Source organism: Hevea brasiliensis, chromosome 16 (genome assembly GCF_030052815.1).
Source record: "Hevea brasiliensis isolate MT/VB/25A 57/8 chromosome 16, ASM3005281v1, whole genome shotgun sequence".
NCBI classification, from domain to species: domain Eukaryota; kingdom Viridiplantae; phylum Streptophyta; class Magnoliopsida; order Malpighiales; family Euphorbiaceae; genus Hevea; species Hevea brasiliensis.
The window spans coordinates 33,640,707-33,659,745 of NC_079508.1; the positions used below are offsets into that span (position 1 = coordinate 33,640,707).

At 32.8% G+C, this 19,039-nt stretch overlaps 2 protein-coding genes across 3 annotated transcripts; one reads left to right on the forward strand and one right to left on the reverse strand.

The window, feature by feature from the left end:
* The first annotated feature begins 13,059 nt into the window (after positions 1-13,059).
* Positions 13,060-14,923, forward strand: LOC110642159 (reticulon-like protein B2). Its single transcript, XM_021794109.2, has 5 exons — positions 13,060-13,527; positions 13,623-13,803; positions 13,888-14,029; positions 14,119-14,188; positions 14,622-14,923. The coding sequence occupies exons 1-5, from the start codon at positions 13,320-13,322 to the stop codon at positions 14,792-14,794; spliced, it is 774 nt and encodes a 257-aa protein (XP_021649801.1). The 5' UTR covers positions 13,060-13,319; the 3' UTR covers positions 14,795-14,923.
* Positions 14,924-15,239: 316 nt separating this feature from the next.
* LOC110642160 (uncharacterized) lies at positions 15,240-18,362 on the reverse strand. Of its 2 annotated transcripts, none has more exons than XM_058138181.1 (3): positions 17,958-18,362; positions 17,168-17,394; positions 15,240-15,683 (listed from the first exon to the last, which is right to left on the reverse strand). In XM_058138181.1, exons 1-3 carry the CDS (start codon positions 18,291-18,293, stop codon positions 15,482-15,484), a joined length of 765 nt encoding a protein of 254 aa, XP_057994164.1. In that variant the 5' UTR covers positions 18,294-18,362; the 3' UTR covers positions 15,240-15,481. The 2 variants fall into 2 exon arrangements, with proteins under 2 accessions (XP_057994164.1, XP_021649802.1); XM_021794110.2 differs by having other exon boundaries at positions 17,168-17,400; positions 17,958-18,357.
* Between the last annotated feature and the right edge of the window lie 677 nt (positions 18,363-19,039).

The window sequence follows — 19,039 nt, forward strand, 5'->3', positions numbered from 1 at the left end:
TGCCGCAGTCCTTAGGACCATTGTGAACATAGTGGAAAAGAGAAAATCATAAAAAAGAATTGTTAAGTAGGTCAAATAATTAGGTCAGGGATCCAGAAGAAATATTGAATTACTTGCGAACCGGATAGAACCGGCGAGGGACAATTTGGTCAATTTACTCCTAGAGCTGACTCCTGACCTAACTGTCCAATAAAATCATATAAAAGAAAATTTCAGGATTAAGAATTAAATTAAAGAAGTAAATGGAAAAGAAATTAAATAGAAATGAAAAATCCAAAAGTTTATGACATCATGCATGACATAAGCATGATGCAATAAATCAAATATTTAAAAACTAAAATTTGTGGGATAATTAGGTATTAATATAGTTAAAATTCAAAAGAAAAAAAAAAGAAATTACATCTTCTTCCTTTATCCATTTCAGCGACCCCATCGCTCCCTTACATCCCCATTGATGACCACCATGGATGAATTAACCAAGCTTGCATAACTTGATTTTAACCTCCCAAAGTGAACCCTAAACCCTAAAAAGCTTGCTATGTCAACTAGACAAGAGGATTGAAGAAGAAAAAGGGAGGAGAAAAGGAAAGAATTAAGGAAGTGGAACTCCAAAGTTGAGGTAAGAATTTAAATTGGAATTTTTAGTTTAAAATACATGTTTTGAGTTAATTTAAATTAGATTTCAACTTAAAAATCAAAATAAAACAATTGTTGGGGAAGTAAATAGGAAATTCGTCCAGCTAGGGTTAGGATTTGATATGAATGACTTTGATGGTTTTGAATGGTTATTTGAGGTGAATTAGGTGTGTAGAACATGAATACACACTTTAAATTGTATTAGATTGAACTTTATTTGTAGCTAGGGTTTTGAGCATGTGAAAAATTGAAAAAAAATTTGAGAATTAGCCAAATGATGTAGTTGACCTTATTTGAGTTGAGAAATGGTCAATTGTGACCATTTGTGGTGTGTATGAATTGTTGAAAACAAGTTTAAATTCGGATTGGTGAGGGTTAATCTACAGGCAGCTTGACCTAGGTCCCTTTCAGGGACCAAAACTGAAAATTTACCAACCCAATTGGTGTGAGGCCAATTGGGAATGAAACTAGACACAAAATGACACATTTTTCATTGACGAATCATGCCTAGAAAGTGACCATAACTTAGTGAACAATTAGGTTAAATCAGGATTGGGCACACTGACTTGTACAAAAATGACCGAATGAACAGTAGTTACGTAAATGACCATAACATGGTCTAGGAAGGTCCAAATGACCTGAATTTTTACCGATAGAAAGCTGAGACATAGCCCTACAACTTTCATGAAGAAAACAAACCCAAAATTTGACCATAAGCTATCTAAAAGCTCACCTGTAGTCAACCCATAAAAACTGCCATTAACCAGTAAATGCCCAGAATTCTGGGTAACACTAAATCTGGCCAGCCATGTTCAAATGGCTATAACTTAGGCTACAAAACTCCAAATAGAGTGATTCAAAAAGGGAAATAAATTTAAGACAATAAGGAACAACTTATATGAAGAAAACTTAGCCAAATTATCACAGCAATATAACCAATGGAACAGTGCAAAACTGAACACCAAAACTGAAAATTTGAAATTTGTGCCTAAGGTAATTGAAGTTTGAGAAAACAACCAAAACCAACAAATTAGGTAACCAAAATGTGGTATGTAGGTGAAATTAGAATTCCCATACCTACTAAGCATTAGAAAGTCAACAAATTGACTTGAATAGTATAGTGAATAGTAACCCCAAAATACAAATTTCAAAGAACGTCAAATTAAGCATATTAAAGTTAGATTTGAAATTATTTTTGGACTTATGATAATTTATGGTACCGAAACACTGTGAAATTGTGTGTTTCAGTGGAAAAGAATACCGGAAAAGAACCCGAAGCATCGAGTCAAGGCTAAGAGGCGACTCGTATAAGGTTTGTGTACAACATAGAATTTCTGTAAATTTCCTTCTGCAAATTGTTTTGAATGAATTGAGATATTAAATTGTGACTCAATTGTATTGAAATATTTATTATTCTTTTGACTTAAATTGTTGAAAGTTTACTTGTATGTGTTTGAAATGGCAATAAATGTTTAATAAATTGCTAAGATAGTTTTGAAACTACAGTGTCATGACCATATATTTGAATGCCTCACTAGCATGACTAGTGGGGAAAATTAGTTTTGAATTTTGATTCCTTCTCTGGCTGAAGTGTTGAGGTGTGTGCCAGTAAAAGAAGAAATTTGAATGGATATCCATATATTTGAGCTAGCTAGCCTTGTGATTTCTCATAAGCCTCCAGTTATTGAGATGAATATATTTCGAATGGCGTGATATAACTGTGTGTTTTTATGAAATTTGTTTTGAGATTTCCTAAACCATTTTTTTTACTTTTAATAGAAGTTTAAAAACTAGTTCAAATTTTTGTCCATTTTATTTTTACACAAATTTTAGAAAAATTTCGGCAGAGTGTCGTCTGTATTATAAAAAAATAGTTCTTCAAAAACCTGTAAAAACACTTCCAATAATTCTTTTTCATCAAACTCACTACTAATTCAACACAACTCAACATCATGTTCTTTCCCGGTATTCTTTTCCATTGAAACACATAATTTCACAGTATTTCAGTATCATAAATTATCATAAGTCCAAAAATAATTTCAAATCTAACTTTAATATGCTTAATTTGACGTTTTTTGAAATTTGTATTTCGAGGTTACTATTCACGATACTATTTAAGTCAATTTGTTAACTTTCTAATGCTTAATAGGTATGGAAATTCTAATTTCACCCACATACCACATTTTGGTTACCTAATTTGTTAGTTTTGGTTGTTTTCTCAAACTTTCAGTCTCTTAGGCACAAATTTCAAATTTTCAGTTTTGGTGTTCAGTTTTGCATTGTTCCATTGGTCATTTTTTTGTGATAATTTGGCTAAGTTTTCTTCATAGAAGTTGTTCCTTATTGTCTTAACTTTATTTCCCTTTTTGAATCACTCCATTTGGAGTTTTTTAGCATAAGTTATAGCCATTTGAACATGGCTTGCCGGATTTACTATTACCCAGAATTCTGGGCATTTACTGGTTAATGGCAGTTTTTGTGGGTTGACTGCAGGTGAGTTTTTGGATAGCTTATGGTCAAATTTTGGGCTTGTTTTCTTCATGAAATTTGTGGGGCTATGTCTTAGCTTTCTATCGGTAAAAATTCAGGTCATTTGGACCTTCCTAGACTAAGTTATGGTCATTTACGTAACTACTATTTATTTGATCATTTTTGTACAGGTTAGTGTGCCCAATCGGGATTTTACCTAATTGTTCACTAAGTTATAGTCACTTTCTGGGCATGATTCATGAATGAAAAATGTGTCATTTTGTGTCTAGTTTCATTTCCAATTGGCTTCACACCAATTGGGTTGGTAAATTTGCAGTTTTGGTTCCTGAAATGGACCTAGGTCAAGCTACTGGCAGATTGACCCTCACCAATCTAAATTTAAACTTGTTTCCAACAATTCATACACACCACAATTGGTCACAATTGACCATTTCTCAACTCAAATAAGGTCAACTACATCATTTGGCTAATTCTCAAATTTTTCTTCTATTTTTCACATGCTCAAAACCCTAGCTACACATAAAGTTCAATCTAATGCAATTTAAAGTGTGTATTCATGTTCTACACACCTAATTTACCTCAAATAATCATTCAAAATCATCAAACTCATTCATATCAAACCCTAACCCTAGCTGGATGAATTTCCTATTTACTCCCCTAACAATTGTTTTGTTTTGATTTTTAAGTTGAAATCTAATTTAAATTAACTCAAAACATGTGTTTTAAACTAAAAATTTTAATTTAATTTCTTACCTCAACTTTGGAGTTCCACTTCCTCAATTCTTTCTTTTCTCCTCCCTTTTTCTTCTTCAATCCTCTTGTCTAGTTGAGATAGCAAGCTTTTTAGGGTTTAGGGTTTACTTTGGGAGGTTAAAATCAAGTTATGCAAGCTTGGTTAATTCATCCATGGTGGTCATCAATGGAGATGTGAGGGAGAGATGGGGCGGCTGAAATGGATAAAGGAAGAAGATGTAATTTCTTTTTTTTTTTTCTTTTGAATTTTAACTATATTAATACCTAATTATCCCATAAATTTTAATTTTTAAATATTTGATTTATTGCATCATGCTTATGTCATGCATGATGTCATAAACTTTTTGATTTTTGGATTTTTCATTTCTGTTTAATTTCTTTTCCATTTACTTCTTTAATTTAATTCTTGATCCCAAAATTTTCTTTTCTCCGATTTTATTGGACAGTTAGGTCAGTCAGCTCTAGGAGTAAATTGACCAAATTGCCCCTCGCCAGTTTGATCCGGTTTGCAAGTAATTTAATATTTCTTCCAGATCCCTGACCTAATTATTTGACCTGCTTAACAATTCTTTTTTGTGATTTTCTCTTTTCCACTATGTTCACAATGGTCCTAAGGACCACAGTGTTACATTTTACAGTTCGAAATTTGAGTTTAGACTAACCTCACAGTTATTCCCGAGAAGGTCACCCATCGCTGTGACTCCTGACTCATTTAACTTTTTGTGTTCTGTTTTTCTTATTTATACTTAACGATTTGGCAATTACTAATTATTTGTGTTCAGGGCTTATCTAGGTGTCTTAGCTGTGGTTCTAATCCTTTTAATTGCCCGGACCGACACTAGTCACCAGAACAGTAAAATATACCAGGCTATGCAAATAGGGGTGTTACATCATCATTTAAAGTTACCTCATTAGAGCTTTCCTCCATTGCCATGAAGCACATTTGGGCAACTTGATTGCCAATTTCCTCATCTTCGAAGTCACTTAATTCATCCCATGTTGCTTTAAGTGCCTTCTTCTTGAACTTTTTGAAAGGCTTCTTCAATTTGGGACAATCCGTTCTAATGTGACCCTGCTTGTTGCATTCAAAGCATATAGGAGGATCCTTCTTGCTACTTTCTCCCTTATCTTTCTTACAGTTCATCTTTGGGATGAACTTCTTGTTTTAGAAGAGCATCTTCCTTATTCTCCTTGTCATTAGAGCCAATTCTTCCTCATTAAACTCATCATTTTCATCACTTGAGTTTTCGGAAGATACTTTGAAGGCAATGGTCTTTTTGGCTTTGTTAGGTTCCTCCACTTGCTCTCTTTTGAGGGTCATCTCATAGTCAATGAGATTTCCTAAGAGCTCATCAAGTTATACCTTGCTCAAGTCATTGGAATCCTTGAGTGAAGTTACTTTGGGTAGACACTCCTTAGGAAGACTTCTTAAAATCTTCTTTACTAGCTCCTCATTTGTGAATGTCTTCCCTAGAGATTTAATTCCTCTTATAATCTCCACAAATCTATCATACATTTCACTTATAGTTTCATCTGACTTCATCTTGAACAATTCATATTGGTAGATAAGGGAATCCATCTTATTCTCCTTTACTTGACTAGTACCCTCATGAGTAACCACTAAAGCATCCCAAATTTCTTTTGCAGTAGACTTCATTCACACTTTATTATATTCACTTCTACTTAATGCAAAAAATAGAACATGAATAGCTTTATCATTTAAAGCCACTCTTTTTTTCTCTTGCTCACTCCATTCGCCCTTAAGCTTAGCTATATGCAACCATCTACAATCTTAGTTGGGGTGAATGGCCCATTTTCTACAACATCTCACAAGTCAACCCCTTCTGATTTAAGGAAATAATACATCCTATTTTTCCAATACAAGAAGTCATTACCATCAAAGAAAGGAGGTCTTACCACCGATTGACCTTTTTGTGCATTGAGGGTTGCCATTGATCTTTACTCCAAGATGATTAAATCTTGTAGAATGGAGACTAGCTCTGATACCACTTAGTGTCCCTTGTAGCAACCTAAGAGGGGTGGGGGGTGAATTGGGTTATAATTACAAAATTAAAGACTAAAAGAAATTTAAACACAAAGAAGAGTAGAGGAAGAATGATGACACAAGAAATTTATAAAGGTTCGGCTATCCCAAGCCTACATCCTCTCCTCAAGGCCCTTCTTGAGAGTTAACTCTACTAAAATTCTTCTTTAGATGAAGAATAAACCCCTTACAATCATCACAAAAATAAACCCTTGCTCTTTTACAAATCCTTTTACACTCAAGAGCTATTTAAAGCTCTATCACACTCAAAATTACAATAAGTGCTCACAATAACCTTGAATAAACTCTCAGAACAATGAATTTACAACTGAAATATCAAGTTCTTAACATTAACTATGGTAGCTCAAGTTCTAGAGAGAGAGAGTGAAGAAAATCTTTAGAACACAATAAATTTCTAAAAGATTGTTGTGTCAAAACTTGTTTCTAGTCATAAATGGTGCATATTTATAGTTTTTGCAAGAAAATAGCCATTGGGGGTGCATTAAATGCAAAACTAGCTATTCAACCACTCAAAGGTCTATTTTATCAAGTTACAGAAACCCAGGTTCGGCTGCCGGAGTTATTTACTTCGACTGTCGAAGGTTGAAGCGCCAAAAAAATAGCTTTTGAAAAGTCACTTTCGGCTGCCGAAGTTCTCACTTTCAGTCGCCAGAGTGCTCTCTAGACAAAATGACTTTTAATGCTCAAAAACCATGATTTAAAGAGTGAACTTCGACGGCCAAACTTCCCACTTTTGGCTGCCAAAGTGCTCTCTGGATAGAAAGTGTCAAAAGGGCACTTAGGCTTCGAAAATGCGTAACATTTTTATCAAAACTCGGATTTTCAATCCGTTTGAACCGTTGGAAAGCTAATTTGATAAACTTTTCAATGAAAACACTTTCAAAAAAAAATTGTGACACTCCTTACCCATTTACAGTATAGCCGAGTAAGATATGTCACACAGTGTACCGGAACACCATATTTTATTTTAATCATTTTTATTCTTCCTTAATTTATTTCTAATGGTTATGAAGTGCAATTTGTGAAATATAATTCATTTAAGTCATTTATTGAAATTATAATTTTATTTGAGGTTTCAAAAATTTTATAGAAAATTCGACAGAGTACCGGCTAAAAATGGAGAAAACAGTTCTTCGGAACCTGTGAAAAACACTTCCAATAATCATTTTTAATCATTCTCAAATTCCAATAACCATTAACATGGTCTCATCAATCTCAACATTAGCAATCATCTCAAGTTCTCAATATTAATCCACAATTTCATTCAAAATCAACTAAAATTTCATGAAGATATTCTCAAATTATATTAATTAACAAAATTTTACAAAATATGTACATCAACATATGATTACATAAATTTACTATTTACAATAGTTTATAATTTACAAATCACAAACTACTACTTATTACAAAATGCAAAAACATAATTTCAAAGGGACTTAAAGGTCCTACCACTGATGCACTGTAGATGAGAGGTGACTCTGACTCTATGCAGATCTGTGACTTCACTCAGTCTGTGGTCTGCTCTGACTATAGGCAGATCTGTGACTTCATGCAGTCTGTGGTCTGCTGAGCTCTCTCTCTGTCTCTTTAGAACCTACGCGTGGTAAAAAGCAACACGCTAAGCAATAATGCTTAGTAGTGCCAATAATAAAATAAAAAGAACTAAAAGGAAATAAATATACAGTGAGTGTATTAATGTCTCATGCAGACAAATTTTTTATAATTATTGGTAGTCTTATTTATTTGGTACTTGTTAGATTCATTATTTCATTAAATTTACCAACTTTCATTTTTGGTTGCCCAAGTAACCTATATTGGATGACTGGACTGGATAAACGGGTAAACTGGCACTGAGTATTAAGTACCTCGGGCCGTCACACCATTGGTCACATATGTATCTCCCGATGTGCAACAGAACAGCTGATAAGTTGTAATAAACATTAGGCACAAGGCCAAGTATCATCATAATATCAGAATGGCTAAAAGCCATAAAATCACATAATGGCATAATGCCATGTACAGTACTGCTAACTGAACCCTATTGACATGCCAACCTATCCAAACCAATCTTACTAGGTGTACTAGGGCATGTTACACTTTTAAAATTTTCAATTCTTGAAATTGAAGTTTAATTGTTACTATTCATTTCATTAGTCAACTAAAATGTTGACTTTTTCATAGATAATAGGTATATTGGTTCTAATATCCCCAACATACCACATTTTGCATTCTAAAGTTGTTGGTATTGGTTGCCAATACCATTTCAAAGCTTAGTGTTGGTTATTCACAATTTTCAAATTTCAAGCACTAAGTTTACTGTTTCATTGGTCATCTGTACAGTAGGAATTTGATAAAATTATCTTCATGAAAGCTGTTCCTTATTGTGTTTGGTTACATTTCTTTTTTTGAATCACTCCATTTGGAGTTTTGTAGCTCAAGTTATGGCCTAAACACCATAACTGGTCGGATTGCAATTTTCCAGATTTTCTAATTCTGCCCTTTTTGTACATTGATTGCAGGTCAGTTTTTGGATATGTTATGGTCAAATTTTGGGTTTTTTTTGCTCATGAAAGTTGTAGAGATATGTCTCAGCTTTCTACTAGTAAAAATTCAGGTCAATTGGACCTTTCTACACTGAGTTATGACCAAATGAATGAACACTATTTATTTGGTCATTTTGCCAGGTAGAATGTAAGTCACCTGGATTAGGGTAATTTTTAGGTCAACTTGGTTTAGTTTTCTGGGCAGGGTTTCTTTACCAAAGTTGTGCCATTATGTGTCTAGTTTCATGTCCAATTGGCCTTGCACTAATTGAACCTATACAACTCTATTTATAATTGCCCAAACCTATTGGACTCATACCCAGTCCTGCAAGTCACCAAGGGCAGCATGCCTAAGCTCAACTCCATTATCCTTACTCACTTCAATTTCTCCTCACACACATTCAAATGGTTACTAATTGACCATTACAAAGTTAATATACCATTACATGAGCAAACCCTAATGTTGTTCAAGTGTCCAAATTTTCAAGTTTCATTCACGCATTACACTTGCACTTACATATTCAATCACTCATCTCATACTAAGGGCAGCTCATAAACCACTTTGCTTCAAGAAAATTCATCAACCCTAACCATCCCTAAACTGCCAAAATTATAGGGATGCACACACATAAATTTTATTTAGTTTTCTTACAATTTCCTCTTATTTCAAGGCATTAAACATGGCTTAAGTAAAAGAGGTAGGAGATAGGACACTAACCTCAATTGCCAACTCTTCCAAGTCTCCAAAACTTCCTTTTTCCTTCTTCTTTTTGTTAGCTAGAGGTTGTTCAAGATGTAAGATCAATTTTTAGTGAAGCAAATTAGTGGTTTTAGGATGAAATGAGGTGGGATTTGGAGCTTGCTCAAGCTTCCATGGAGGAATGGGTAGGGAGAGGGTTTCGGCTGGTTTTGGTGAGGAAGAAAGCAGATTGCTTTTTTTTTTTTTTTGTCATTTATCCTCTTTTATTAGTTAATTTAAATGGTGATTAAATGTGATTGGTGGAATTTTTTTAAATGACATCATAATGATGTCATAATTGACATTTTCTTTCATTTTCTTTTCTTTTCTTCTCTACTCATTTTCAATTTAATTTTTAACAATATTTATTCATATTCTAGATCATATTAATTATTTAATTAACTGGACAAGTTGGCCAAAAATCATCTCTGAAGACGAAATGACCAAAATACCCTCCGTTTGGCTTAACAGACTAAAATTGTCTGTACCGATTGAAAATTTTTTCTAAGCATATTCTTGGCATTTTAATGCCATAGAACCTCAATGACTCTTCTCTAGAGTCCCAAAAATTATTTTATGAATTTTCTCCCGGGTTTAGGGCTTCTAGTTGCGAGAACCGCAACTTCCCACTGGGTTACCCATCGCTAGGGCACTAACTCATTCAACTTGGTTGTATTTTATTTCTAAAATTTTTCCTAAATTTTTCTTATTAATATTTGAGTTAATTATGGTTCCTCACTTTAGTTTAAATATTTTTTCAGACGTTCTAACTATCTGGACCAACACCAGTCACCGGAACAGTAGAATGTATGGAATTACTACAGTGAGGGTGTTACAAAAATTGCATTTCCCAAATGTGAAATTTTCATTTTACTCTCCCTTGGTCAAGAAAAAGTTATAAGTAAAGACACTAAGAAATTAAGAGTTTAAAAAACTAATAACTTCTTGATCCGAACTCGGATTTTTAATCCGTTTGAACCATTGGAAAGCTAATTCAATGTATTTTGCAACTAAAATACTTTTCAAAATTAGTTTTGCATTTTTTAAAAATTTATTTAATGTTTCTTTGATAAAGAATTAGGTAAAAACTAAGTTGAACAATATATTCTTAGTACCACCTAGACTTGAACCAACACAATTAATAAAATGAGATTTACAAGATATCAAATAAATAAAAGTTACATTGTAGGGTCTCATAAATGTTTGCTTCCTTATCTTGCTCTTCCTTAATCTTGATTTGAAGCAATTTGGTAATTTTGAATCTAGGACCTACAAACTCAACACAAACACTTTCAAAGTATATTAGTAGCACACTAATTGTTTATTATCATCAAAATATGGGTTAAGACACCTAGGTCCAACACATTTGAATTTCCAATACAAAATAAGGTTAAGTTAATGGGTTAATGAGCTCATATTGTAAGTCTATCATTAAACTTTAAAATATAGGCTTAGACCTATGATGGGTGGACTTATTCTTCATCTCCCACTGACACATGATAGAACCTGCTTTCTCTCTTTCAATCACTACTGTATTCATACTTAACAATAGATCAAAGTGGCCAGTGCATACTTTCGAGTGCTCAATGTTACAAATTTGTTAGGATAATATAGTGTCACGATTGTATTGAGTTTAGAGTAGAGTTAATATGTAGTGCCCTAGATCATTTATCATATTGATATCTCCATCGATCTCAGATGAGTATCCTAAGTTCATAATTATGTTCTTAAACATAATTGACCGGTCAAAGAATACAAACTAATGTAATAATTCACAATAACATTCCTCTTTTCCTGATTCTCTTAATCCCAATTCAACTCACTTTTCCAAAAATTCATTGTTAGACAGAATCTTCATGGTCTTTTAGCAGCACTCTAAGATAACAATCATTGAACTAAGCTTCAAGAAATAGATAGGAGTTGTGAAGGTACATATTGAGAAAAACTACTCTTAGTCTTTAAGATCTCACACAATGACAAGTAGAGATCACAACTTGCATTTCCTTTATTGGTCACTAGCACATGTGGTATGAATCACATGCTATGATATTTTCTCCTTTCCCATGGAGCATATATCAAAATATCATACAGATGATAGTTCAAGCACTCTCAGTGCTTAACTTTAAGTTCTTTTACTGTACTCTTAATTTTATTGAAACTCGCGTTTGGAATCTTTAAACATTTAACATGACCTAATCATGTATACAATGACATTATTCCTCATTTTCTGAGTTAACATTCTTTATTATAAGTTTGAGCTCTCCAACGTTATTACTCAAATAATGTACCTTATAATTGTCTCATCTTTATATGTCACTTAACTAATAGAGGCGATTGTCTGTGTGAGAAGGCCGATCTTTTTATCAATTCGACATATTCAACTTTCAATTTATATATAAATGTGTATATATATATATATATATATATATATATATATATAACAACTAATGGCATAAGGAATCAAATAAAATTAATTATAATAACGTCATATAAGTGAATATATCTTTTGGGAAACTCTTGATAAAAGTAAGCACATTAAATTTTACACAAACTCAATAACTTAACATGCCTATAAATTCTACAAATTGGTCCCTATAGTTTTAAAATCAAGTAATTTTGTCATTGATAGTTAGTAAACCTATAAGTTAGTTCCTACTATTAGAATTACGGTTAATTTCTCACTAAATTTAGTAAAAATACCAAATTTTTTTTAACTCTATTTTCAATTTGAAATCAATTTAGTACTTGAAGTTTATTTTAATAACAATTTGTGTTTATATTCATATTTTCTTTTTTTTTATATAACAATATAATATAATATATGAAAATATTATATATATATATATATATATATATATATATATAATTACTTATATATTATTAAAATAGTGACATAAATAGAATTTTACAAATTTATAAGGGCTCATTTTTATTAATGTTATAATATTTAAGAATAAATTTGTAAAATATATTAATAATTTTGTAATTAACTAAAATTTTGTAATTAGCCCATATTTTAATAAATTAAATTTTAAAAAAAATCAATTTAATGGGAGCCATATTTTAAAAATATAGGGACTAAATTACCAATAAAATAAAATCTTAGAGACTAATTATTAAGAAAATAAAAACTTACGAATTAAATTATTTTCAAATTAAAAATAAAGAAAAAAGACATTTTAATTATTTTTGCTAAAATAAATGGTAACTTAATGGAATTGTAACAATAGAAATTAAGTTATAAGTTTTATCAAATCTCAAGAATTAAATTGCTTGGTTTTGAAAATACAGAGACTAAATTATAAATTTTATCAAATTTCAAAAACTAAATTATAATTTATCCAAAAAATAAAGGTATAGTAGTTATTTCCAATCTTTTCTTTAAGAAAAAAGTTGTATTTCTTTCCTATTCTTATAATCTACTCAAACAACGTTAAAAATTAAAAAATTAAAAATAAATTTTCTTTTTTTTTATTCATTTCCCTTATCCAATTTATCTTTATTTTCCTTACACAATTAACCCTATCTTTAAGAGTAAATACAGTAAAATAAGGTTTTTGAAAGAAAAGTTTTTTTTTTTAAATAATATTCTACATCATTTTTAAACTTTTATAATTTTTCATTGTTTGGGAGGAAAGGGAAGATTTTTTTGTTTTATAAGGTTTTAACCTACCAATTTAAACAAAGGGTAAGTTTTCAAAACTCTATAGTCATGCACAAAATTGCAACTGTATTGCTTAAAGGTAGGATTTTCAAATGTGATCCTTTAATTACTGATTACTAATGGTCAACTTTTAATCACTGACTGCATTCACTAAACCAAACAAAGCCCTCTTAGCGTGCAACAAGAATACATGATCAACAATGAAAATCCTATGCTGACATGGTAAAAGAAGCCAAGGAATTGCAAATCAGGTAGGAATGAGTCAAAACTTTGCGACACTTCAGGGGATCATATAGGCGTTCCTTGAGTTTTGGCTCTTTGAAAATTTCAGTTTCACATGCACAAGGGAAACCAAAGAACCCACTAAGGAGAGAAGGAAGGGAGGAAACATTCTTGCCATTAATTTGGATACCTTTGACAGCAACAATGGTTGAAGAATCAGTGGATGGTTTTGATGCTGAATTGGTTAAAGAAATTGAGAAGCGTGATTATGATAATAATGATAATAATGATAAACACTCATCATCTTCGTCTGATTCTGAGATTGATAACTATGCTATACTGAAGTCTGCTCGCAAGAACCGCCTCTTCGGCCGCCAGAAGCCTCTCCATTTGGTCCTAGGCGGTGGAAAATGTAATTTCTGTTGATGGGTTTTTCTTTGTTTAATTCCAAGTTGTTAGCTGTAGCTGTGACAACTGATTGTTGTGTGTTTTCTGTTTCTGTTTCAGCTGCTGATATCATTCTCTGGAGGAACAAGCAGGCCTCAACTGGTGTTTTTTCTGCAGCCACCGTCATATGGCTTCTCTTTGAGTGTGCAGGTTACCATTTGCTTACTTTTCTTTGCCATTCTCTCATTTTCTCTCTGGCAACCCTCTTCCTGTGGTCCAATTTAGCCTCCTTCGTCAATATGTAAGCAATCTTTTCATCAGCACAATCTTTCTTCCGCCTTTCTGGAAAAAATATAGTTGTGATTCTTTCTTGTTTATGAGTCAGGTCGCCTCCAGAATTCCCGAAGATTACCGTGCCAGAACACCTTCTTGTGAATTTTCTTCTTTGGGTCAGAGCTGAACTTAACAGGGCTTTTATAACCTTACGGGACGTAGCTTCCGGCAAGGATTTGAAGAAATTTCTATCGGTTTGACAACGTTTTCATTACCTCCTAGGTCTTGCAGAGTTTGTTTTCTTCAATTACTGATATGGAATTTTGTTTCCTTCCATTCTCAGGTGATTGGATTGTTGTGGGTTGTCTCTGTTGTTGGTGGTTGGTTCAGTTTTTTGACCCTCTTTTACTTGGGTCAGTTTTTAATTGCTCTCTTGTAATTCTTTTTCTTAGTCATGCTCAATCTGCCACAGGATAGCTATTAGTTAGGTGCTTCAGTTTCTCTACCGGAGTATTTTCTCTGGTTTGCACCACTTCAGGATTCAGGATAAATGTTAGCCAACATCAGTATTCCAAAACTAGAAATACTGATTGTCTGATTGTCGTTCTGTAGCAAACAATAGTTCAGATTTAAGGCCTTAATTAAAATCCAACTCAGGAATTAAGGGTGTTCATAGGTTCAGGTATCTGCCGAGCGAGCCAAAATTTCAGGTTTGGCAAAATATATATACCCAATTCATCAGTTTTGCTAAATGAGACATATTAACAAAGTACACGAGAGTTAATTTGCAGTTCTGCCAGTTATACAAGATAATCTATCTGATACAATGTAGCATGGTCTATGCAGTGTTTGTGATGCTGCTGACAGTGCCAATGCTGTATGAGAAGCATGAAGATGATGTCGACACATATGCAGAGAAGGCATGGGTTGAAATTAAAAAGCAGTATGCAGTGCTGGATGAAAAGGTTATTCAGAAGATCCCAATACTGACTTCTCAGAAAAATCACAAGCAGCATTAAGAATAATGTTCAAGCACCATAGTTTAGTAGCTTCCATCTGTTTTACAATTTGTAAGCGATAATTTAGATGTTCATTGAAGAGTAATTTACGAAGCCCAGTACCCCAACAACACCACCCACCACCCCCCAACCCCCCCCCCCACCCCCAACAAAAAAAAAAAAAAAAAAACCCAAAAAAAAAACTCAAAATCATCTTTGTAAGAAGAAAGCAGATGCCATATGCCTATTGATGGATAATTTACAGAGATGCATTGTTTCTTCTTCCTAAATTCACTAGCGAAGAACTCAAAACTGTGGTTGATGTGAATTTTCAGATATTTGAGACTGGAATTTGTGAAGATTTTGAAGCTAATTTACTCAGTAGAAAGCTGCTTCACATATAAGCCAAAAATTTACTCATGCTACACTTTTCACTAGATTAGACTTCACTCTAGAATGCTCCTCATTTACACAATGCCATATTGCATTCTCTCTTCAGAATTCAAATGTGAATTTCTAGATTGCAAGCAATTTGACAATTTACGTCACCGTCAAAGCTAATCATCTAACTCACATATAGTTGCATGCTGAAAACAGCAGCTTAGGCTGCCAGTTGCTAGTGCATTAAAAAAATTCCTCACAAATTTGAAAGTGGTAAAAAGAAAAAGAAAACAAAAGATGAGTTAAAAACTAGCCAAAATGAAAAGGTTAAGTGCTCTGTACTTTTGATTCTTTAGATTCAGCAGGCAAGAAGGGTTCCCACCACCCATATTCATACTTTGGATATGGTGCCACCCATTTTTCTGGCTTCTCAAACTCTAGGGTCGTAGGATTGGAGGCTAATGCTTCTTCTAGGGTGTCAGCTTCATAGCTATCAGATAAAACCCGGTCCAATCTTAGTTTCATAAACCTGCAAAGCCTCACGATGATGAGCCACAAATATAAGGCACAACAACAAAATACGTGCGTGAATGTGCATGTGGGAGCATGAGTCATGACTAAAAGTTGATTTAGCAAACATCCAAAAACATTCTTTCTCGTTATCTATATCTATATGTATATATATTTAATAATCTAGATATAGCGTCACAATTTTCCCATCATCAATTTGATGATTTAATTCAATTGATTTAAAATTATTTATATATTAATTTAACAAGCCAATTAATGAAAATTTTAATTAAATTAGTTCAATAAATTCCTTCATAAATACACTCATTAAACATGAAAATTACATATTTAATAATAAATTTATTATATATATTTTTATACAAAAATTAAATAATTAAATAAAACTTAATTAATATATTTAATAAAATTATAAAAATTAATCCCCAAAGCGGGGCTTACAATTTGTATATATTATACTTTCGATTGCAACTTTGCATAGTATTTTGCCACCTTATCCAATTTGAAAATTCTAGCCGGATTGATTCAAAATAATTAAATACTAATTTAATAATCTGATGAATAAGAATTTTAATTATATTAAATAATCATAAAAAATTTAGTTAATATATTAAATAATACAATAAAAATAAAAATGCTCAAGGTGCAGGCTCAAGCATTGTTTTTATATAATCTTGAATGCTGAAGTGGGGGAAATTTCTAGTCAAAACTCATAGAAGATAAAATAATGAATAGGCACACAAAATTAACTCCTGGTGCCTCGACAAATAAAAAAAAAATGCCTACATTGGTTGAAAAAGAAAGCTTCTCTGTAAATTGATAGTAATATTAGCCTATTAGGAGCTCTTTTCCAAGTTGAAAGCATCACAGGGAGGGCATGCTAGCTCAAACTCTGCTTGCAAGCTCAGAAACTCTTGTTTCTTAGCTGAAGAAAACAGTATTCAGGGGCTTGTTCCCAAAACCTTATAAACTGTGTACTACTGACTGAAGTTGGCTTCTTAATACATAATCCAGGAGTGCTCCCTAACAGAGTTGAACCCTAGTTGAAAAGGAAGGGGAGCTCCCATTTTTACCGACTAACTTATTTGCTACGCAAAGTACAATGACCAAAATATAAATCATTAAATTTTTAATACAAATACATAAATGAGTCATTATTTCTGAATTCTTTTTGAGCAACAAAACTTTTCTTGTTGGGTTCAGCAGTAACAATAGCACAGGCACACAATTATGCCCAAATTCAAGAAGTTCCAATCCATATTGTGGAGTTTTACAGAATATCAAGTGTTAGTTATACTCAACATAGCCATAGCAAGCATTTCAAAAATATTCATTAAGATGGGATACTATGATGGCAAGACTATGCAAATGAGCCTTCCAAACATCACATTTCACACTTGAATATAGACATCAACTGCAAAGAAAGTTGAAGCATAAAAGAAAACAAGAAGCTACAATCAGATTACGGGTTAGAAAGGTTCTTACGTGATCCATGGACCATTTGTTGACACTAGAGCAACAGCAGGCCTCTTTAACCTCTTATTAATATTAGGGAATTTGTCCAAGAACTTGGGCTCAATCACAAGCCAGAAGTCCAGCTCTTTATTACGCTCCCCATAATTACGAAGGCGCTCAAACAAGAGCTCCTTAAAGTGCTCCTCTTCATCCAGCATGAATTTTGCATTTGCAACAGCAAAATAATACTTGTTGGCCTGTTGCTACATAGTAAAACAAGAAAGTAAAATTAGACAGCTTCAGATCAAAAATCCAAAAGAAAATCCATATATACATATACACTACTAGAAAGGAATTGCATATTCACATGAATGTGTTGTTCCCTTTTCTATTGCAGCATAAGTAAATTTCCCAGTTCATTCAAAGGTAGGCCCTCATGTATCAAATTGCAAGGAAAAAAAAATGCCCTCTTGTAATTTACCCCAGAATTACAACCTTTGCCCTTGGGATTCATCCAATTGAATGTGTTATCGTGTTATAACAATAAAATCCAAATTGGCTCCTAATTAGGAGAAGCAATTTGTATATCTGATACAACTATTCACAAATGATCTTTTTAGTCAGGGAATTTTCCATCTACTGATGGACAGAGACTATCAAACATTGGCAAAATGATAATTTTGATATTAAGTATTCAACAGTTCGATAATTGTGTGCACTGAATGATAAAGAAATTTAGGGTGAATTGTTAAATTTCTTCGATAACATATACACAGGATCAGAAAGATTCAAAGGGAAAGCCAAAGAAATAATCAAGAACCTTGTCAGGATGATTTGTAGATGATGAACTGAGGTCATTTGAGTCAACAGCAGCAACAGCAGTCTTAAAGGAGGAAAAGGGTCTGGTGGGTATAAACAGATGCGATGGTGGTTGTGATCCTTGGAAGCCAAAGTGTGTGGTTGGAAGGTGAGCCAAGGCTTTGCCATGCGTGGAAACCTTGGACACCATGGCAGCTGATGAAGACCCCACAGCAAGAGTTAACATCTTCTCCTTCCTCTTCTTCTTGTTGTTGTTGCACAAAGTAATGCTGGTCCTGCTTGCCTGAGAGCTACTCGCAGCTAGCTTAAGACAATCTGAAAGAAAGTAGCAGTGCATAACCTTATCCAGCTTATCCACAATGCCGCAATAATATATATATTTTTTTCTATCTTTTGCTTGTTCTGAGTATGTTGTTTCTTGGTCTGACGTCAGTTTCTCAACAACTCAGACCGGTCTACCCTTCCTTTCTTTTGGGGCCAATATTGTCGCATTACTTTAATAAAGAGCACAACGAAGAAAGCAAAAATTATTATTTAATTACTTTATTTTAATAAAATTAATTATTTAATTTTTTATTTTATAAATATATTACAAATAAGCCTTGCAAGCTCAACTAACTCTATTGCATTGAGTCCTCCAATATCTTTCAAGACACTACATACTTGGAGAAGCAAATCTTCACTAAGCTTCAACTAAATTCTTAATATTTCTTAACATATCAATAAATTCTACAGCAATAGGATAAAGATTATCATGCTTTTTTTTTTTTTTTTTCATATTCAAATTGGCATGAGCATGAGTTATAGAAGTTTTGTCATCTTTATTGATTTGTTGATGTCAACCACATTATCATCTTCACTATTATTGTTGCTATTTGCACCTCCATCTTTTTCTCTAAGACATCCAGCTTTCTCTCCAATTAGTTTATATTTCACATATGTTTTAGCTAATTTATTAACACTATGTTTGGGAAGAGAGGAAAATAAGAGAGAAAATAAAATATGAGGGGAAAATAACTTTATTTTTCATTGTTTTTGTTTGGATTGAGTAAAAAATAAAGAAAGAAGAAAAATTTATTGAAA